This window comes from Prenolepis imparis, unplaced genomic scaffold (genome assembly GCF_030444845.1).
Source record: "Prenolepis imparis isolate NDT839.2.m4 unplaced genomic scaffold, iyPreImpa1.0 SCAF_3, whole genome shotgun sequence".
NCBI classification, from domain to species: domain Eukaryota; kingdom Metazoa; phylum Arthropoda; class Insecta; order Hymenoptera; family Formicidae; genus Prenolepis; species Prenolepis imparis.
In genome coordinates, this window is record NW_028141161.1 from 431,240 (window position 1) to 450,271 (window position 19,032).

Below are 19,032 nucleotides of genomic sequence, written 5' to 3' on the forward strand. Positions count from 1 at the left end.
TATATACACACATACAGGGTGACCCATTAAAATCTATAAGTAAATATATGTATCTTCTAAATAATTTTGAATTAAAAAATTAAACATATACATGAACGAGATTGAAGGGGTCTTTAGAATATCGCAAATAAAATTCGAAAGGTGGAGGAGTCTTGGAAATTTCAGGATCATCTTTGTTTTTTTAAATGGAATCGCCATAATTTTTTAATATAAATTAATTTATTGGAATATTTTGCATAAAAAAAAGGATACAATGACCAAAAAGTGAATAGTTGTTATTTTTTATTTTAAAGTGTGGCGACTCAACGTCACACGCAGGCGCCACGTGATAACGAGCGCCCCTGCGGCATATCAACGCCACATACATATACAAGCGCCTCGGAAAAAGCACCTGAGGCACGACAACCCTCCGGAGTTTTCCGAGAGCGCTTCCTCCCGACACGCGCACGTTCGCGGTGTCGCCGCTACGCGGCTACGCTCTCCCGATGGTGAAATACCTCCGATAGGATATATAAGAGCGCGCGCCGCGCCGATCGAGAGCAGGTTCGCAGTTCTCGCTGCACAGGCGACTTTTGGAAACAGCCTTTTTTGAAGCAGTTGAGAGTCTCGCGAATTCAGTGGGTAATAAGCCACTGTACATTTACGAAAGTTCTTCGCGCTGCAAAACGACGAGAACAATAACCGGGGCTATCCACGTCCATTGCCGTCGCCAGCATCACCTGGGCAATATCTGCGGCCAGACCGACCCTGGACACCGCTAAGGCCAACCAAGCGAGTCCAGTGGAGTCTCCGAGAGTGGAAGCCATACCCGCTGGAGCTATCACCGCCTAGACTTACCAGGCCGACACGGAGTCTACTGACTACGTGGGACATCCGGATAAGACGACACACGTCACCGAACGGGCCGTGGCAGATACCGCAGTTGCTGTCGCCTTTGCCGCCATCTCCTCCCGTACATCGGAGGGCACATGCCGCGACCCAGACCTCGCGGACCAGCAGGGTTCACAGGGCTATCCAGTGTCAGCCTACACTAGCCGACCAGGCAACGCAGTCAAGCAGTCACGACACCGTAGAGCGAGCCACGCAGTGTGACTACCATCTCACCACCGATCAGTCAACGCAATCCGATCTCTCCGACTGGGAGTCGACGACGACCTACAACAGCAGAACGGCACCGACATCAACGCCTCCCGACAAGCGGAGCTATACTCCCCCAGGAACTCCGCCGGCGTTACGAAAGTGGGGGCCTATTCGCTATACCACCACGGAGCCGAGGATCGAGTGGCGAGAGAAGAAAATAGCCAGATAACTCCCGAAAACCGCCCCTTTTACGACCTGTATATAGTTGTACATAAAACACAGAATAAACCTGACGGAAATCTTCAAGTTACTGGCTACACTTCACCAGCAAACCGCCTTTCCTCTGCGAAGCCATTGTGCCGCCAAATAAACAGACACGCGCCAAAACTATAAAACAGCGCTACATTGGTGACCCCGACGGCGAAGAAAATAACGAACGCAATGGCAAACAGAGATAAGAACGGGACAATAATCGTGGATGAAGACGAGCCGAGAAGCAGCCGGATGGCACTAAGAGTACCGCCATTTTGGCCAGAGGAGCCGGAACTATGGTTCGCACAGCTGGAAGGCCAATTTGCATTAGCAAGCATCACAGAGGATGATATGAAGTATACACACACCCTCTCACGGCTCGAGCCAGCACAAGCCAGAGAGATCAAGGATGTTATTACGCATCCGCCGAGCAAAAACAAATACGAGACCCTGAAAAAAGCTCTCATCCTACGATTGACGGACTCACAAGAACAAAAGATACGCCAGTTATTAGAGAGAGAGGAGATGGGCGACCGCAAACCATCGCAGTTCCTCCGACATCTAAACACCCTGACGGGCTCAATGGTGTCATCCGATCTCCTACGAACTCTGTGGCTGGGACGCCTACCACAACACATGCAGGCGATCCTAGCAGCTCGCATAAGCGACAAACTAGCAGACGTAGCCGAACAAGCAGATCGAATTCACGAGATCAACAACAGCAGAGCACTTGTGCTGGCAACATCGTCACATCCAACGCCGACGGCAAGCCCAAGCGCTTGGGAACAGCAGATAGAAACACTGACCAAGCAAGTCGCCGCTTTAACAACCCAGATGACCAAAATGGCGAAGCAGATGGGCCAGGAGAGAGGCAGAAGACGAGAAAGAAGCTACTCCAGAGGCAGGTCACGAAGCAAAACGCCCAAACAAGATGGCGTATGCTTCTATCATCGACGCTTTGGAGATGAGGCCAAGAAGTGCACACATCCATGCACATACAAAACAAAAAACGAAGAGGGCAATCGCTAATGGCGGCCAGCGACGCCAACTCAGGACCCAGCCGCCTTTTCGTAACGGATAAGACAACAAGACAACAATACCTGATAGACACCGGATCAGACGTCAGCGTCTACCCCCACACAATGATGGAAGGCAGGAGAAGGGCCGAGGCGTACAAGCTATATGCTGCAAACGGGTCGAAGATCACCACATACGGCTACACGACAATAAAGCCGAATTTCGGCCTACGAAGAGATTTTCCGTGGCGCTTTATCATAGCCGAGGTCACACAACCTATCATTGGCTCAGACTTCCTGTCTCATTACCACCTGCTACCAGACATACGGAAGAAAAAGCTAATAGACGGGAAAACAGGACTCTCGGCGACCGGCGCGCCATCCGACAGCAAGGTGGAATCAATAAAAGCCGTACACCACGGAACAAGCTACCATCACATAATATCGGAGTACCCGAATATTACGCAGATAGAGAGAACACAGACACAAATAACGCACAACACCGTGCACTATATAAAAACAGCAGCAGGACAACCGGAAGCATGCCGTCCGCGAAGATTGGCACCCGATAAACTCCAAGCAGCAAAGGCAGAATTCGACCTACTGCTTCGAGAAGGGATAATTCAGCCATCTAAGAGCCCATGGTCAGCACCACTCCACATGGTACCGAAGAAGAGCGATACATGGAGGCCGTGCGGAGACTACCGCAAACTAAACGCAAGGACAATACCGGACAGCTACCCAGTGCCACACATAGAGGACTTCGCACAAGCACTACATCAGAAAAAAATATATACAACAATAGACCTGGTACGGGCGTACAATCAGATACCAGTACACCCAGCAGATGTACCCAAGACGGCCATCACGACGCCATTCGGGCTGTACGAGTTCCTGTACATGCCTTTTGGGTTACGAAACGCAGCCCAAACATTCCAACGATTCATAAACGAAGTTCTGCATGGGTTAGATTTCTGCTACGCATACATCGACGACATCCTCATAGCATCAGCCACACCACAAGAACACGAGGCTCATCTACGGAAACTTTTCACCCGTTTAAACGCATACGGAATAAGGATAAACCCTGCCAAATGCATATTCGGAGAGAAAGAAGTAAAATTCCTGGGATACCTGGTTACAGAACATGGCACCAAACCATTACTGGAGAAAGTGGAAGCCATCCGGAACTTTCCTAAACCAGCCACTGTCAAACAACTACGACAATTCCTGGGAACGTTAAACTTCTACAGACGATTTATACCAGGCGCAGCACAAGATCAGGCAAGGCTAAACGACGTCTTAAAAGGCCCGAAGACCAGAGGAAAAAGTCCCGTGGCCTGGACGACAGAACTCGAGCAGGCGTTCCATAATTGTAAGAACAGTCTGTCACGAGCAACACTATTAGCACATCCCGACCCAGAGGCCGAACTGGCAGTAACCACAGACGCTTCGGACGTAGCGATCGGCGCAGTAATCCAGCAGCGCACCAAAGAGGGCTGGCAACCACTCGCGTTTCTAAGCAAGAAACTCAACCAAGCGCAAACAAAGTACAGCCCATACGATCGAGAATTGCTAGCGGTATACATCGCCATTAAGCACTTCAGACACATGCTCGAAGGACGACGATTCACGGTGTATACGGATCACAAGCCTATCACCTACGCTTTCAACCAAGATCCACTACGCAGCTCTCCACGGCAAGCGAGACACCTCGAATACATTGGACAATTCACTACCGACATACAACACGTAGCAGGCAAAGAAAATGTCGTAGCAGACACGCTGTCCAGAATCGAAGCAATACAAAAACCTGTCAGTATAGAAGAAATGGCAGCCACTCAGGAAGGAGAGGAAGAGCTGCAAACACTACTGCAAACGCAAACGGAGCAGAGTCTAAGACTGAGCAAGATACAAATCCCCGGCACCACGAAAAGCATGTATTGCGATACAGCCACGCCAGCAACACGTCCATACGTGCCTAAGTCACTACGAAAGCAGGTATTTCAATCCCTGCATGACTTAGCACATCCAGGAACAAAGGCATCAGCAAGGCTCGTCGCAGAACGATACGTATGGCCGCATATACGCAAGGATTGCATCAACTGGGCCAGAGCATGCATCCAATGCCAGAGAGCGAAGGTAACAAGGCACAACGCAACACCAATAGGAACGATTAAGAGCCCTACGGCGAGATTCCAACACATACACATGGATATCGTCGGGCCATTGCCACCATCTAGAGGATTCAAATACTGCCTCACGATCATAGACAGATTTACGAGATGGCCAGAAGCCATGCCCATACCAGACATCTCCGCCGAAACAGTGGCGAGGCACTTGTACAACCAATGGATCACACGATACGGCACACCAGCACGAATCACTACCGATCAAGGCAGGCAGTTTGAAGCTGACCTCTTCAATAAGTTGGCGCAATTCACTGGATCAAAGCACATACACACAAACGCATATCACCCAGCAGCAAACGGCATGGTGGAAAGACTGCACCGACAACTCAAGGCAGCCATCAAGTGTCATCAAACAAATTCATGGACAGACACTCTAGGAACCATATTGATGGGCATAAGAGCAGCATACAAGGAAGACCTGGGTACCACAACAGCCGAGCTAGTCTTCGGGGAACCAATCCGCTTACCCGGACAGTTTCTCCAAGAACAAGAAGGGACGTTGAAACCAAGCATGAACGACTTTGTGGAGCAGTTACGAAAGGCAACACAGGCGTTACGACCGAAAATCAAACGCCATGGACAGCCAGCCACATTCGTATTCAAGGACATGAACACAACAACACATGTGTTCCTAAGGCACGACGCTCCGACAGGAGCACTTCAATTCACATACGACGGCCCATACAGAGTACTAAACAGAGGCGAGAAAACCTTCAAAATCCACATCAACGGAAAGGCGACGAACGTATCCATAGACCGACTAAAACCGGCGTACATCATGGCTAACGAGGAAACGACCGAAGCTATGCAGGAAGCGAAGAAAACACACCAAGGACCAAAGACCGCAGCAGAGGGAACAACCAGGGCCGGACGAACAACACGACCACCAGTTCGGTTCCAGAGCTGCAAATAGAGGGGCCTCACCACAACCAAGGGGGTCCTGTGGCGACTCAACGTCACACGCAGGCGCCACGTGATAACGAGCGCCCCTGCGGCATATCAACGCCACATACATATACAAGCGCCTCGGAAAAAGCACCTGAGGCACGACAACCCTCCGGAGTTTTCCGAGAGCGCTTCCTCCCGACACGCGCACGTTCGCGGTGTCGCCGCTACGCGGCTACGCTCTCCCGATGGTGAAATACCTCCGATAGGATATATAAGAGCGCGCGCCGCGCCGATCGAGAGCAGGTTCGCAGTTCTCGCTGCACAGGCGACTTTTGGAAACAGCCTTTTTTGAAGCAGTTGAGAGTCTCGCGAATTCAGTGGGTAATAAGCCACTGTACATTTACGAAAGTTCTTCGCGCTGCAAAACGACGAGAACAATAACCGGGGCTATCCACGTCCATTGCCGTCGCCAGCATCACCTGGGCAATATCTGCGGCCAGACCGACCCTGGACACCGCTAAGGCCAACCAAGCGAGTCCAGTGGAGTCTCCGAGAGTGGAAGCCATACCCGCTGGAGCTATCACCGCCTAGACTTACCAGGCCGACACGGAGTCTACTGACTACGTGGGACATCCGGATAAGACGACACACGTCACCGAACGGGCCGTGGCAGATACCGCAGTTGCTGTCGCCTTTGCCGCCATCTCCTCCCGTACATCGGAGGGCACATGCCGCGACCCAGACCTCGCGGACCAGCAGGGTTCACAGGGCTATCCAGTGTCAGCCTACACTAGCCGACCAGGCAACGCAGTCAAGCAGTCACGACACCGTAGAGCGAGCCACGCAGTGTGACTACCATCTCACCACCGATCAGTCAACGCAATCCGATCTCTCCGACTGGGAGTCGACGACGACCTACAACAGCAGAACGGCACCGACATCAACGCCTCCCGACAAGCGGAGCTATACTCCCCCAGGAACTCCGCCGGCGTTACGAAAGTGGGGGCCTATTCGCTATACCACCACGGAGCCGAGGATCGAGTGGCGAGAGAAGAAAATAGCCAGATAACTCCCGAAAACCGCCCCTTTTACGACCTGTATATAGTTGTACATAAAACACAGAATAAACCTGACGGAAATCTTCAAGTTACTGGCTACACTTCACCAGCAAACCGCCTTTCCTCTGCGAAGCCATTGTGCCGCCAAATAAACAGACACGCGCCAAAACTATAAAACAGCGCTACATAAAGTAATTTTACATACACTATATAATATTTTAGTAAAATATTCATTGTTCGATGATGTTACCTGAATACTTTTAGGCATAAAATAATGAGAAAAATTAATTGGTATAAAGAAAAAAGAGTTGTTAAAAAAATATAGCTGTTAGTTGCAAATTACCTTTTTTAAATACAAACATGTGTTTTCTTTACACCAATTAATTTTTCTCATTATTTTATGCATAAAAGTATTCAGGTAACATCATCAAACAATGAATATTTTACAAAATATTTTATAGTGTATGTAAAATTATAAAATTAAAATATAAAATAACTCGTAAACTATTCACTTTTTAGTCACTGCAGAATATTCCAAGGAATCGATTTATATAAAAAATTATAGCGATTCCATTTAAAAAAACAAAGATGATCCTGAAATCTCCAAGCTCCTTCACCTTTCGAATTTTATTTGCGATATTCTAATAACCCCTTCAATCTCGTTCAACATGTATATGTTCAATTTTTTAAATTCAAAATCATAGAAGAGTAGGAATACTTGGCCGGTTCTAACTCAGGTCCTCCGAGGGGGGTGCGGGGCGGGGGGGGCGGGGGTATGACGTCACGCGGGGCGGGGGGGATCTTGTAGGCGAGGGGGATGACGTCACGCGGGGCGGGGGCGCTTATCGCTGTGCGGGAGACGCTTATCGCGTATTGTTTTTCATAAACAAAACAGCGTATTGTATTACTTTGAATTATCTAACGTTTTATTATAAACAAAACACCGCAAAGTGAGCGCCGATATTCGGCCGCCCTCGCGGTACTTCCCCTCCCCTCCCCCATCTGAGGGGATCTTGGAAGGTCACGCTTATCGCAATGAACACGTCGGGACACGTGTTTTTTTCGCGGTAAAAGATCGTGTTGCATTACGCGCTGATATTCGGCAGCCTTTGCGGTACCTTTCCCCTCCCCCTAAGCGGAATTCTTTCTCATTGTTTAGGGAGCGCCGATTCCTTTGCGAACATCTCTCGCGTGCGCCTCTCGCGTTATCTCTTTCTCACGTGTGCCTCTCATTCTCTCATAAACGCCTCATGCTCTTTCTTCTAAGCGCTCTCGCGCTATCCCTTTCTCGCGTGCACCTCTCGCGCTATCTCTGGTGGTCCTTAGCATCGCGTTCCCCTTCTCCATCTCTCGCTCTCTCATAAAACGCTTCGCGCTATCTCTTCTAAGCGCTCTCGCGATCCTTAAAATTTTATATACTCATAGATTCTTATCTTTATATTCATTTATATTTTTAAAAATTTTATATCCATTTTATATTATAATTTTATATCCATTTTATATTCACATTTATATACATTTACATACATTTATATACATTTATATTCTTTTAAACACACAAACACAAATGTATAATACACATTTATTCATAATTAAAAATAATTAATATTAAATTAATATATTCATTTTAAAAATTCCTCTTCTTTTCCTTCACTGCGTCATCTCTCGCGTGCGCCTCTCTCGCAGTCCCTAACCTCGCGCTATCTCTCTTTCATATACCTCGCCGCAACATCTCTCTCCTTCACGTTCGCCTCGCGCCCTCTCTTTCTCTCGCGTTCACCTCGCGCTCTCTCTTTCTCTCCTAAGCGCTACCTCTCTAGCAGTCCCTAACCTCGCGCTATCTCTCTCTCTTTCATGTTTCTCGCTGCGACACCTCTCTCGCGATCCCTAGCCTCGCAGTCCCTAGCCTCGCGATCTCTAGCCTCTCAGTCTCTAGCGTCACGTTCCCCCTTCCCCGCATGACGTCATCCCCCGCAAGGACCAAGCAACTATTGGGAGCTATACGTATAAGAGCTAGGGAACTGTTTACGGGTGGGAGAGAGTGTGGATTGGAAATGCATGCAAAGAAATTACATCATAATTTAAACTTAAAATCTCTTTATTCTTCTCTCTTTTACATATTTTTTTCTTACATATTATGGACTAAAAACTAAAGCTGCCAGCTCGCAATCGACGAGTTGATGTTTATTGAAGGCGTCGCTAGCGTGTATTACATTTAATACTTCTTTATTATCCTTTACAGTGGACGCGATATTTGAAAATTGCGTAAACTTGATATCGACTGTATTGGTAATTTTAACCAATCGGTCAAAAGTTACATCAATGCATGGATCGAGATCGAACATACGGTGTAACGTCGATTCGATCATCATCATGCATATATTTGAAGATTCAAGACTTATTAACTTGGCGTCGTTAATCGTACGAACTCGCACTGTTAATGGTCCAACGCTTATAAAATTGTAGGCATCTTTAGAGTCGTTTCGAAGCAGATTCTGAATATTGTGACGTTGCTCGTAGAGTCCCTTCCACGCTTCGAGAGATAGTATCAGTTCCTTTCCTCGATGATCTCCTATGGCGATTTCCACGTAACTCGGTGGATCCACTTTGATACTAATTTCGAGGAATTTAAATCCCGTAGCTGTCAATGCATATCGTTTACATAGTATACGAACCGCATGAGGTTTTGAAAAGGTTTAATGAAAAGCTGTAAAAATGAAATTAGTTTAAAAATAAAACAATTTGTAAAAAATATAAAGACATAAAAATAGAAAAATAGAAAAAGTTAAACTTACTTGTCACATTTGTTCTCAAACGATGGAGTTTCATCACAATTCGGTATGTAATTATTCACATGTCTGCCGGAGCCGCTGCTTCTTTCAGCGTAGTACATATTTCCAGATTTTAAAAGTGAAACCACCAGTACGAACGGTTAACACGACACTGATCGTATAAAGAAATTAATCAAGTGTTGTACATGACGCTTATTTTTAAAAGTAGTGCGGTAAATGTGGTGGGAGATTCTAGAATACTATTGGCGCTATGAAATTTAGGAGAAGGGGAAACGGCGCTCGGATAAAAAGAATTCTTAGAAACGATTCGTGAGGAAAGGATTGGGGAAGGGGAATAAGAGATAAAACACATTAATGTTTAAATATTTTATTTTTCCAAATCTTGCAATTCTTTCTGGCGTTGCGACCACCAGTTAAATATTTTGAATACATTTTGTAATGCGCAATTCTTAACATGTTTTCCATATCGCATAGTGTTTTTAACATCTAGATTATTTAGAGACTCGATATCGTCGTAATCAGCATCCAAGGTCTCAATAATGAAACCGTTTCCCGCATCATCCAATATATCAGCTAACCATTCTCGCTTTTCAAGTCCTTTTACATATACGAGAATGGATTCTTCTTCTTCTTCATGTGGTCCACCAACGATAGCTGTTGTAATCAAACGCTGAGCCATGCTATATGGAACGTTTCCATCTTCCCATTGCAATTCATGATGATTTCGAGTCAACCATGAGGCTTGGTGTCTCTCCGATTTTATGAGCACACACCATGGTACAGGACATGCGAAAAAATAACGTGATAAAATAAATCCTCTTCTCAGGATTGCCGCTTCCTTTACAATGAATTGTTTATTGAGGATAAACCCCTGTAGATCCACAAACGTTGGTACGGACATGACGAAATCTCTCTCTTCGATGTATCAGTTTAAAAGTAGAAGAATGACAACCATCTCATAACACTTTGATTTATATTCTGCTATGCTTCCCCCTCTCTAAATTGTTGGTGCATTTAGGTGATTTTGCGCACAACGTTGGTCAACGGGTTGTACTGGATCACGCGATCATGTATGATGAGACAGTATGCAGAGGTATTCATCGGCACGTTTTCCTTACACTCAAATTCCAATCTCACATCCACGGTTGCGCTCTTGATCGATTCGTTTTGTCGAGAACAATCGATGATTATGAATGGGCCGTTACGTAGAAACATTGGTGAGACTCGGCTCGAGATACTCGTATCCGTAATAGTTTTTGCAGAAACGCGCATACGTGTCGTACAGAATCGACCATCTGTTTTCATCGAAGTCCAGATTCATGTTGTCGTACGGATAACATTCCGAGTTCAGAGAGAGTTTCACGTTGGTCAATTTACAATCGTCGAATCGACTCATATCCTCAGACATGACATTCTTCCGGCCTGTCTGCAGAGCAAAGATAACGTATCGTGGTTTCTCCAGCTGAGTCGCGGTTTTAATGGCCCACGAATGCTTGGTTGTACGCTGCAATAGCGGAAACTTATACAGATCCCACGAGCGAAAACCCATGCTGAGGTAGCGTCCGCTTTCCAGAGCGCGCAGCATAGACAGGTTTTTAATCTCGCTCAACAACACATGTGGCATTCGCCATTGTATCTTGAATATGTTGATCACAGGCTCCAGCGTCGAATCTCCAACCAGACAATTGTTGTCGTTGCGCGATCGTATTAAGATCAACTCGTGACGAGCGTTAATCACCACTCGTCTGTAATCCTCGCAAAATCCCAATAACATGTAGAGCGGCACGCAAAAATTGAAGTTTCCATTCACAGTAGTCGGATCACTCCAGCTGGCGTTTCTCATAATCACGCTTCTATCGGATGATATCGTTACATATTTTTTGAGCAAACTTGTTATTCCCACGTTTCTGTTGCGATCAATCTCCACGCCATCGAGTTCATATCGAATCTCATCAAACATGAATGCGACGCAATTATTTCCCAGTATCACATCAGATCCTTCGGCTGGTCTATTTATCCTTAATTCTCCTTCGATGTATAGAAAACTGTCAAACGGCAACGTATACAGATCCTGTTGTTGTATGGGTATTCTTATCTCATCACTGTGTCCGAACGTGGTGTTGGCGAACGGGTTGTACGTGTGAGTCTCAATTTTGATGATGCGATCGTCGAAGATTGGCTCTTCCCCGATGTTGAGGATGTCGGTCATTGTTCAGATATTTCGCACCGCGAATCCCAAAGATTGTAAAAACGCAATGTTTGATGCGTTCAGTTTCTTTTTCTTAGCGCAACCGAATGATTGGATATTAGCGAATGTCGACGTTGTTGTTAGTAGTAATACTAGGCGGGTTCTAAACCATGGGGCAATGAGGGGGGGTGAGGGGTGAGGGGAACCCAGGGCGCGGGGGAATGACGTCACGCGGGGAGGGGGAATGACGACACGCGGGGAGGGGGGTTGACGTCACGCGGGGAGGGGAATGACGTCACGCGGGAGGGGGAGGTGTCCGCGGGGAGGGGGAAACGTCCGCGATTTTGGTACCGGGTCCGCGAGGGGTCCGCCGGGGAGGGGGAGGCGTCCGCGAGGTTAGGGTCCGCGAGGGGGCCGCGGGGAGGGGGAAGCGTCTGCGATTTTAGGGTCCGCGAGGGGTCCGCGGGGAGGGGGAGGCGTCCGCGAGGTTAGGATCCGCGAGGGGTCCGCGGGAGGGGAAAGCGTCCGCGATTTAGGTGACGGGTCCGCGAGGGGTCCGCGGAAGGTGGGAGACGTCCGCGAAAGACCGCATGAAGCTTTGTTGGTGAGGGGTCTGCGGGGAGAGGGGAATCCGCGAAAGATCGCATGAAACTTTTTGGGTAAGGGGTCCGCGGAGAGAGAGGAATGTAAAGGATAGCGCGAGGCGAACGCGCGAGAGAGAGATGTCGCGAAAGAGACGTTCGCGAAAGAGAGATAGCGGTAGCGAGATGATGCGGCGATTGAGAGCGCGAGGTGTTGCAGCGAGGCGTATATGCAAGAGCGAGAGAGATAGCGCGAGATGACGAGAGGTAGCGAGATGACGCGAAGGAGAGCGCGAGAGCTGATGCAGCGAAGGAGAGCGCGAGGTGCACGCGAGAGAGATATCACAAGAGCGAGAGAGAGATGTTACGAGACGATGCGGCGATGGAGAGCGCGAGAGCTGATGCAGCGAACGAGAGCGCGAGAGGCGGACGCGAGAGAGACTTTTTTTTTAATAATATTTTTTTTTTAATTAATATTTTTAGGATGAGGAAGGGGAGCGGACCTATTCTAAAATAAACTATATACTTTTAATATTTAAAATAATTTTTATTATATAACTATGTGTGTGTGCAATCATACAATTTTGTGTGTGTGTGTGTAAATTAAAAAATTTAAAAAATTTAAAATATAAAATATATAAAATATAAAATATAATATAAAATATAAAATATAATATAAAATGTAAAAAAGTATATAAAATTTACTGCAGCGCGATGGTGGCTGCGAGGTGGCGGTGGCTATGAGGCGGCAGGGCGGAACGCCTACATAACAGAAATTTTTATTAAATATATTATTATTTATTTTATTAATCAATTTATTATTTTAATAATTTTTAAATGAAAAGAAATACTTACAACAATTATTCCTCCTCAGAGGATTCTCTATGCTCAGCATAGGAAAATCTTTTAACGTTCAACTCGAATAGGAAAGAGCGTTTTTTCGGATCATCCCAATGTTTCATATCCCATAGCTGATCTTTTAGAGCATCAGTATGAGGTTTTTTCAAACCGATTTCACGCCCATGTATCGCCTGCACAATTGAATTAACCGGAGTGTGTGTCGAAAGCGCAGGAACACTGGTATCTATGCTTAAGAAACGTTTGCGTAGCAATCTTCTTATTTCTTCAAGTCGCGCGATTCGAGTTGTCCGTGACTGCAAATTTCCAATTAATAATTTCTTGGGGTTCATTTGCATTCCGAAAATTCTCATTAGTTCTTGCGGGCATTGTCCTTCTAACAAGTCGATACAACCATCACAATCTGGCTCCCACATCCAGTAAATCGTTTTATCAATTTTAAGTGGAGGCAGTCCGAAAAAATCCCATTCTTTCAGGTCAGCAACATTGCACAACACAAGTTGTTCCAGTAATTCAATGTATTCCTCCAGAGTTATCATCTTTACAACACTTGCAGAATTATATATCATACAGTTTCATGCAACCGCACAGCACGAGCATGCGAGTATAAGTCTGCTACTCTATGACACGACACATATATTATAATGTTGCTCCCCTCTTGATTTTAATTCTACATCTCTCTTCATCTCTCTGTTCTAACTGGAGTATCATCTAGCTCATCATTTTTTTGAAGAGTTTTGTTGATAATGCATGTGCACATCATACTATTTATATACATATAGAACAGGGGCGGGAAAGAAAGAATTAAACACAGTTTAACAGTAAAATAATTTATTTGTTGCAAGCATTATAAATAATTTCATTTATAGCACAAGTTATCAATTCACAATCTATAAGTGATTCGCTATTAAACATATTACTATCACGTATCACCTTTGCGGCATTGCTCACATCGCGGATATTATCACATTGTAAAATATTTACAAATTGTTTAAATTTTTCATTAACACTATGAGTATTCTCACACAGCCAGGAATACATATGATCAATACATTTGTCGAAATCGAATAAATGTAGTAACGTTGATGGTTTCATGTACAAAGAATTATCAGATGAAGTAATTTTTATAATTTTTGAAGTATACATGTTAACCGCTTTGAGTGTTAGATCACTAATCCATAGCGGAGTTTCAGTTAGCTGCTCAATGTCTGCTCGTTTCCGCATTAGAGATTTCCATGTTTCAATGGGTAATATTATTTGATTGCCTCGATTATCACCGAGAGCCAAGTCCACATAGGATATTATTCCGACGCTGATTCCTATTTCCAAATATTTATAGGATGTTGCGGTTAGAGCATATCTTCGCCCAAGTATACGAGTCGCACGCTGAATACTATAAAAATAATTAGAACAATATTTCAAAAATTATTTAAAAATCATTATTTAAAAATCTTTATTTTGACAAAAAAAAGAATCGAAACTTACTTGTCACTTGTATTCTTAGACATTTCTTGTTTTGGAACGTAATAATTCATGCTGGCGGAGTACATTTTTAAAAGAACCTTTCACATAAGTGATTGATACAATACTAAATCATTATTACAAGTTTTTATTGATACAAAGCAATGGGGTGGGGATTATTGCTGACACAAAATTATTTTTAACCAATCATCAAAGCGCCGATGCACGACTGCTATGACATCATCATCAATGAAATATTAAATGTAAAATAATGCAACATATCCAAAATTTCAAGCGTCAATGTACGACTGCTATGACATCATCCTCAATGAAATATTAAATGTAAAATAATGCAACATATTCAAAATTTCAAGCGCCGATGCATGGCTGCTATGACATCATCCTCAATGAAATATTAAATGTAAAATAATGCAACATATCCAAAATTTCAAGCGTCAATGTACGACTGCTATGACATCATCCTCAATGAAATATTAAATGTAAAATAATGCAACATATTCAAAATTTCAAGCGTCAATGTACGGCTGCTATGACATCATCCTCAATGAAATATTAAATGTAAAATAATGCAACATATCCAAAATTTCAAGCGTCAATGTACGACTGCTATGACATCATCCTCAATGAAATATTAAATGTAAAATAATGCAACATATTCAAAATTTCAAGCGTCAATGTACGGCTGCTATGATATCATCCCCAGGTGTTCAAAACATATGTAACAAAATCACAAGAAAATGCAACATAATTAAAATTTTCGAGCGCCAATGTACGGCCGCTCTCATCTTGAGATGAATCTCGCGAAATGTGCAAAAATGTATCAATTTCAAGGTCGATACATCATTCGTACGTAACAAAATCACAAAGTGCAACATACTCGAGTGCCAATGCTCTCTACGATTAAATAAAAATGATGGTAAAGAGGCATACTATGTCAATATCTTTGTCAGAGGTTCAAGAAGTACATCTCAAGTAAAGAAATATGGCACAATTGGAAGCAAGTTTGTTGGAGCAATCCGCAAGGGTGAATTCGGTGGAAGAATATATTGTGTGGGAGCAGCAATGTGACGAATACATCGAATCACTGAAAGAACAAAGTCGAATAAAACGTCCACGATTACCGATCGGAGTTCGACAATCGCTTGTCTCCCAAATCGCGCGTCTCGAAGGGTTGAAGAATTCGGTACGCAGACGTTTTATACACGCAGGTGCTGGAACCAGTTCGCGAGACGTCGGACTCATATGGCGAGAGATTGATACGGCGTTCGAGAGCCGCATCTTGACTGGTGCGGTGATAAACAGCAATCACATCGAACCTCGTCAATTTCTAGAGGAGGCCAAAGACATTGTGATCGGACACGTGCAAAAAGTGTTGCAAAAACACACTAGTGTGAAAGTGAACATTATGTTTAATGGCGAGTTTGTGTCGGGTGATAAACGCGCTAATAAAACTATCAATACGAAAAACTGTGAAATCTTTCGCACGTCTGATTTGCGCGAATGGTACGATCAACGCGCTATGGAGACCACGCTAGCATCTCTCGAAGAGTTTCAAGAACATGATAGTGGTTGGGCAGTGTCGCGAATAATCAATTTAATTGTAAATATAAACAAGTATAATCCAATGCGTGCGGGATGTCACATTAAATTATCGCGAGAAATAATGATGAAGAGAGCAGTGATTAACGTGAAATCAAAAGACACTGCATGTTTTGCGTGGGCTGTGGTCGCTGCACTGTATCCCGCTGAAAGAGACGCGGATCGCAAATCTATGTATCCACATTACACAACAGTGCTGAATCTCCAGGACATTGAGTTTCCGATGACGTTGAACCAAATTAAAAAATTTGAACATCATAATGACATTTCGATAAATGTGTACAGTATCGAAGAAAAGAACATTGTCCCGATACGTCTCTCGGAGGAAAAGAAAGACACATCAACTTGTTGTACATGCAAGACAGCAATAGCGTTGAACATTTCGCCTGGATAAAGAATCTATCCCAGCTTGTCAGCTCGCAATTGAGCAAACATGGTCACAAGACATATATCTGTGATCGGTATGTATATTTATTGCAAATTATATATTAAATAATCATAAAATAATTATAAAGTGTTTATAATTGCTATTATCTTTTACAGATGCTTGCATTATTTCGGGTCTGAGGACAAGTTGCAGACACATATGGTAGACTGCAGAGAGATGAATGACTGCGCTATCCGGTTACCGAGCGATAAGGACAAGTGGCTCGCGTTCAACAACTTTAATCGCAAAGAACGACTTCCTTTTGTCGTATACGCAGACCTCGAATGTGTGCTGACAAAGACGAATAAGAAGGAAGAAGAAAAGAATTTATACCAACATCACCAAGTATTTAGTATAGCATATTATGTACATTGCTTATATGACGATTCGTTATCCGAGTATTATTCTCGCCGTAGTGTAGATTGCATTTCGTGGTTTTCCGAACAACTTAAAAATTTAGCGACACGCGTAAAGAATATTTTAGCAACTAACGTCCCCATGGTAAATTTAACATCTGACGTGTGGGAAAAATTTCATAGCGCGACGCATTGTCATATATGTGAGAAACCATTCATGCAAGATGACGATACACGCGTACGCGATCATTACCATCTGACCGGGCGGTACAGAGGTCCCGCGCACTCAAATTGTAATCTAAATTATAAAGAATCTTTTTGTATTCCGATAGTTTTTCACAATTTATCAAGTTATGACACACATTTCATTATCGAGGATATAGCTACAGCGTTTGAAGGGAGCATTGAATTACTTCCGATAACTAAAGAAAAATATATATCATTCACAAAAACTGTCAATAGTACCAACGATGACAAAGATTGGAAAGCTTGCATAAAATTACGATTCATCGATTCATATAAATCTCTCACGACAAGTCTCGATAAATTGATATCTTTTTTTTTTTGGATAAAGACAAACTCAAAATTGTACATTCGGAATTTCAAAATTTACCGATTGAAAATTTCAATCTATTAACACGGAAGGGCGTCTTTCCGTACGAATATATAGACTGTGTCGACAAGTTGCAAGATACGTGTTTACCGCCGCGCGAATCATTCTACAGTTCCTTGACCGGTGACACAGTATCCGAGAACGATTACGCGCACGCCGAGAACGTCTGGAACCGATTCTCCCTTCGAACGCTAGGTGAATATAGCGACTTATATTTAAAAATTGATGTCTTGTTATTAGCAGATATTTTTGAAAATTTCCGCGACACTTGCATCGAGAGTTATGGGCTCGACCCTGCGTATTATTATACTCTCCCCGGGTATACGTGGGACGCCATGTTAAAACATACAAATATTACGTTCGAATTGCTAACCGATATCGACATGGTTATGTTTATCGAACGTGGTATACGCGGCGGTCTAAGTCAATGTTCCAACAGATACGCTCATGCTAATAACAAGTACATGCAGTCGTACGATCCATCGAAACCATCATCATATCTCATGTATTTTGATGTAAATAATTTATACAGATGGGCAATGTGCCAACCATTGGCATATGCAGATTTTCGATGGGTCGACGACGTATCTAATTTCAACATCTCGTCAATAGCGCTCGATTCGCATACAGGCTATATCCTCGAAGTAGATTTAAAGTATCCACAACATCTTCACGACACGCACACTGACCTACCGTTTTGCCCGACACATGACAAACCGCCCGGCAAGCGGGAAGATAAGCTTCTCGCAACGCTATACGATAAGAAGCGTTATGTCATACACTACCGCAACCTGCAGCAATGTATGCGACACGGCCTTCACGTTACAAAAATACATCGCGTATTACAATTCACTCAATTTCCATGGGTCCGAAATTATATCGAACTTAATACAAAATTTCGAACACACGCGAAAAATGATTTTGAAAAAAAATTTATACAAATTAATGAATAATGCGGTATTTGGCAAGACGATGGAAAATGTGCATAATCATGTCGATGTAAAACTCATCACACATTGGGATGGACGATACGGTGCAGAGGCAATGATTGCGAAACCAAATTTTCACAGTAGAAGCATTTTTTCTGAAAATCTAATCGCTGTCGAATTACGCAAACTCGAGGTAAAATTTTATAAACCAATCTATGTCGGCATGTACGTACTCGACATCTCCAAAATGTGTTTATACGAATTTCATCACGAGTACATGTCACCGCTGTATCGTGACAGATGCCGGGTAATGTACACCGACACAGACAGCTTAATATATCACATTGAATGCGAAGATGTATATGAGAATATGAAGCGCGACGTGAGCAAATTTGATACGAGCGATTACGCTGTGGACAATGCGTACGGTATACTGCTCGTGAATAAAAAGGTACCCGGTCTAATGAAAGATGAAAACAACGGCGCGATAATGACCGAATTTGTAGGGCTTAGAGCAAAAATGTATGCCTTGCGAGTGGATGGCAAGAAAGATACCAAAAAAAAAAGTAAAAGGTGTCAAGAGTAACGTCGTCGCGAGAACGATAACGTTTGACGATTATACACGGTGTTTGAATGATGATATTGAAATGACACGTAGTCAGTCTTGTATAAGATCGAAATTGCACGAAGTATACACCATTCGCGAGACAAAAATTGCTCT

General features: G+C 44.0%; 1 protein-coding gene and 1 pseudogene across 1 annotated transcript; both read left to right on the forward strand.

Annotated features, from left to right (window-relative positions):
• The first annotated feature begins 1,521 nt into the window (after nucleotides 1-1,521).
• LOC145933773 (uncharacterized) lies at nucleotides 1,522-2,361 on the forward strand. The gene has a single exon (XM_083033766.1). The coding sequence runs from the start codon at nucleotides 1,522-1,524 to the stop codon at nucleotides 2,359-2,361; it is 840 nt and encodes a 279-aa protein (XP_082889892.1).
• A 13,008-nt stretch (nucleotides 2,362-15,369) lies between these two features.
• LOC145933774 (uncharacterized) lies at nucleotides 15,370-17,974 on the forward strand (annotated as a pseudogene).
• Nucleotides 17,975-19,032: the final 1,058 nt, after the last annotated feature.

What these genes read in the sequence shown, in the direction of transcription:
- LOC145933773 (XM_083033766.1), top strand. Translation starts at nt 1,522, where the DNA reads ATGGCAAACAGAGATAAGAACGGGACAATAATCGTGGATGAAGACGAG.